Genomic DNA, 3,922 nt, shown 5'->3' with positions numbered 1-3,922 from the left:
TTTCCATGCTTTGCTTACCTTTTCGCTCTATTTGCTGTGTGCAAGTGGTTTACTTTGCGCGCAGTTACACCGCTTGTGGCCAATTCAAACACACACACACACACACATGCATACATTACACATTGTCTACATTCATTACGTGGCCGTGATTCTCGTTTAACAGTCGCTACGTTTCGCTCTCTCATCGATCCAATCAGACATAACACAGTCTAGGATTCGACATCCAGGGCCGGGGGGACTTTGTACAGGAAAAAAGGGGGGACGAGGGGATTCGAGTGCGATTCGCTCTACACCATAAGAGGCCACGCACCGCACAACCCGCACACGGGTTCGCGGTTCTGATAATATCTGAAACTGATCTGATCAATGTCCGATCAAAGTGTCTTCACGGCTCTTCCCCTATAGCGGCACATCGTCCGATTCGAGCTGATGGTGGTGTTGGTGCAGTGCCGGGGGATGATGATGAGCAGGAAGGTGATGGTGAGCGTGTTGCTGGTGGGTGTCGGCGGAAGCGGAAGCGGAAGAAACGTGATGCACTACCGGTCCCTTCGCCTTTTGTCAAATGTCGCTCGCCGTCTCGTGGCTATCACCGACGTAACCCTCGTCCGGACTGTCCGCCAGCGGACCGGTCAGATGCCGCAGCTTGCCCTGCGTCCCACGATCCCCCACTTCCTCTTCCTCCTCTTCCTCCTCCTCCTCACGCTGCTCGTGTATGGTGTCCTTCGCAGAGTCGAGCAACTCCGACGAAGACGTTTGCGCTCCAACCGAACACTTCTTAAGCTGACCGGCACCCCCACCGCCGCCAGAGGACATCGGGGAGGCGAGTAGAGTGGCAGACCCCGGGACAGGACCACCGGGCCCGGCCGTCGTCATGATCGGGATGAGCTGCGGATGGAAGCCGGGCAAAAAGGTGGGCCACTGTTGCGGGGGTTGCGTCGCGGGACCAACGCAGAAGGCGGTCGTGGCAGCGGCGGACGCCGTCGCCGCCGTCGCACTCAGGTAGGTCACCGGTTGCACCTCCCCACCCTTGTACCCATCCGGGGGTGACGGGAACTGTGGATCCGGATAACCTTCCGCCGTATACCGGACATCGGTCGCCGGTGCGTACGCCAACTGGTACGACTGTGAACTCGTCCGGCTGATGAACTCGGCATCGTTAGCATACCGGACCTTCGGACCACCGGGGCCCTGGGAAGGTGACGTCTTCTGGCCCCGGTTGTGCGGTAACGTCCGGTAGTAGTTGACCGTTGGTCCGTTCGGTCCGGCCATCAAGCTCAGATCCACCGGATAACCGTTCTGATCGAGGAAACACCCGGGACTCAGATGAATGTCCACCTGGTGCTGGTACGGGGACATCAGCTGCTGCTGCTGCTGCTGCTGGTGTTGCTGCTGCTGATGTTGCTGTTGGTGTTGGTGTTGCTGCTGCTGAAGTTGAAGCTGCTCGACAATAGGTTTACTCTGAAGACCACCACCACCGCCACCGCGAGGCAACGTCGCCATACCGGAAGCGATAAACCGTGGACCACGCGGCCCAAGACCTACCGATGGCGGTGGATAGTAAGGACCCTGGACGTAACTTGCCTCACTACCCCCATCCTGCACGCTACTCTGCTCATCCGAATCCTTCTCACCAAGATCCGACTCGAGCGTATCGGGCGGTCGCGGCCTCGTCTTATTCTGACCACTCTCCGCATCGTTAATCAGATCCGGATTCTGATCCTGATAACTCCGGGCCGACGGTGGACTACAGAACTGTGCCATCGCCGTCATGTTACTCAGCACCGCCGCCGCCGATGATTTATCGAGTTGATTCGGATTCGTGTTAAGATACAGCACAATGTCCTGTGGACCACCGACCCCCATACCATCACCACCAATCCCACCACCACCACCCGGACCACCCGGGCCACCAAGTCCACCGAGCATACCGTTCATCTTGGCCGCCGTCAACGGTTCATGGCCACCGTGGAGATCAGCGTGGTTCGTGATCGAGGCGCACTTCTGATTGGTCGCCCCACCAACACCACCACCGAGGATACCTCCGCCCGTACCACACTGCCCATCCGGTCCACTCTTGGAACCCCGGCCCGGCACTCCCTTCTTGCCGTTCAGAGCCGTCCTTCGCCGGCCGGTCCTCGCACACCGACACACGATGACGCACAGGATGAGAAACAGCAGAAAACCGATGGCGGCACTCGCACCGACAATCACCAGGAAGTACTCCTCCGAGAACGTCACCTGCTCGACCACCGGTTCCTCCTTCACGATCACGTGCAGCGTGTAGTTGGTCTGGACACGGCCGGCCGAATTCTCCGCCACACACGAGTACGTCCCATTATCCTCGACGTTAATGTTGTAGATGAACAGCTCGCTATGCTTCTCCCCATCCACATCATCGATGTAGTAGTAAAGGTGCAGGTTCGGCACCAGTAGACTCTCGTTCAGTAGCACCTGACCCTGGAACAGCCAAGCGATCGATGGTTCCGGTGTGGCCGATATCCGACAGTCGAGCGAAATGTTACGACCCTCGGCAATCTCCCGGTAAGACGTTTCGGGCGTTATGATCGGAAGGCAGGCGAGATCGTCCAACGGGAGTGCCTTAACCGTTTCGCCCGCCAACCGTGGTGGGCTCGTACACTTGATTTCCTCTCGCTGCGGTACATTGAACCGGTTCAACCAGGTGTGGATATCGGTCAGCTGGCAATCGCAGTGCCACCGATTACTCTGCAGGTTGATACCGTGCAGGGACGCGGGTAGAACGTGCGCCCCACGGATCGTCGTAATACGGTTACCGTCGAGCCGGAGCCACTCGAGATTGTCCATCCCGATGAACGCCTCATCCTCGACCAGCTCCACCTGACAGTTGCTCAGCTCGAGTGTCGTCAGGTAGGACAGATGCTTAAACCCACTGGTACGGAGGGCCCGGATGGGATTGCCACTCAGCGAGAGGCGCATCAGGGCGGAGTAGTCCGCGAACGTTTCCGACGGAACCTCCGACAGCATGTTGTCGGACAGGTCGAGCTCCACCAGATTGGTGAGCCCCCGGAATGCCCGATCGTGGATCTTTACGAGCTGATTCCGGGCTAGATAGATCTTTTGCAGATTGATTAGATCCATCCGCTTGAACCGTTCGCTTTGTAGTATCGTAAGGCCGTTGCTGGAGAAGTTAAGAACCTGGGTGCCCGGGTCCATACCATCGGGCAGTCGGTTCAGGGCACGACCACCACACTCGACCGTCTGCTTACCACCCTTCCACTTGCACACACAAACTTCCGCCGGGCAGCCATCGACGGGCGGGATGATTGCACCGAGACAGAGCAGTAGACCAAGCCATAGGGCTGCCACTGACAGCACGGCGGTTGCAGTAGTAGTAGCAGTAGTAGTCGTCGTCGTCGTCCTCTTCGTCGTAGAAGTAGTACACTGATGCATACTGGCACTCGCACTAGTTAAGCTCACAGGCTTAAGGACAATGGGGAACAACCAAACACCAACAACACACACACGCACGCACACGATGCTAATGACGTTCGGACTCGTCCTACGCCTACTCAGCTATCTCGCTGAGCACTCGTCGAGTAGGCGATGCTGTTGCTGTTGCTGTTGCTGCTGTGGGCAGCTCCATGCTTCATGGTGAGCTACTCCGCTGATCGGTGGTGTATCACTGGCCAACCGCACACACATTGCACACAATTGCGCGCACACACACAGGACAGTCGCAACCAACCAACCAACGAACCAACCTCCGGTGAGCAGGTCGCGCGCGGGCGTGCTCACTTGCCGCTCCTAATCATCACGCTTCCGCTTCCTGGAACCTTCCGTAGAAACCGTTTTTACCAGAACCCGCGCCTCCCGTAGGATCGTTAAGCACAAGCACAAGCACTGTAGGACTGATTGCTCGAGCGTTACGCAATGTGTTCTACGC

General features: G+C 57.7%; 1 protein-coding gene across 1 annotated transcript; it reads right to left on the bottom strand.

Moving 5' to 3' along the window:
* Positions 1 to 238: 238 nt before the first annotated feature.
* On the bottom strand, positions 239 to 3,681 carry LOC125959609 (uncharacterized). Its single transcript, XM_049692435.1, has 2 exons — positions 3,569 to 3,681; positions 239 to 3,517 (listed from the first exon to the last, which is right to left on the bottom strand). The coding sequence occupies exons 1-2, from the start codon at positions 3,679 to 3,681 to the stop codon at positions 559 to 561; spliced, it is 3,072 nt and encodes a 1,023-aa protein (XP_049548392.1). The 3' UTR covers positions 239 to 558.
* Between the last annotated feature and the right edge of the window lie 241 nt (positions 3,682 to 3,922).

The sequence above is a fragment of the Anopheles darlingi genome, chromosome 2 (assembly GCF_943734745.1).
Source record: "Anopheles darlingi chromosome 2, idAnoDarlMG_H_01, whole genome shotgun sequence".
Lineage (NCBI taxonomy): Eukaryota > Metazoa > Arthropoda > Insecta > Diptera > Culicidae > Anopheles > Anopheles darlingi.
Note: the sequence above shows the minus strand (reverse complement) of the source record. Positions and strands in the feature narration are given on the sequence as shown.

Excerpts from the sequence above, each read along its gene's own strand:
- LOC125959609 (XM_049692435.1), bottom strand. The coding sequence starts at position 3,681 with ATGTGTGTGCGGTTGGCCAGTGATACACCACCGATCAGCGGAGTAGCT. Across the intron at positions 3,518-3,568 it reads CAGCATCGCCTACTCGACGA|CATCGTGTGCGTGCGTGTGT; the intron begins GTGCTCAGCGAG and ends GAACGTCATTAG.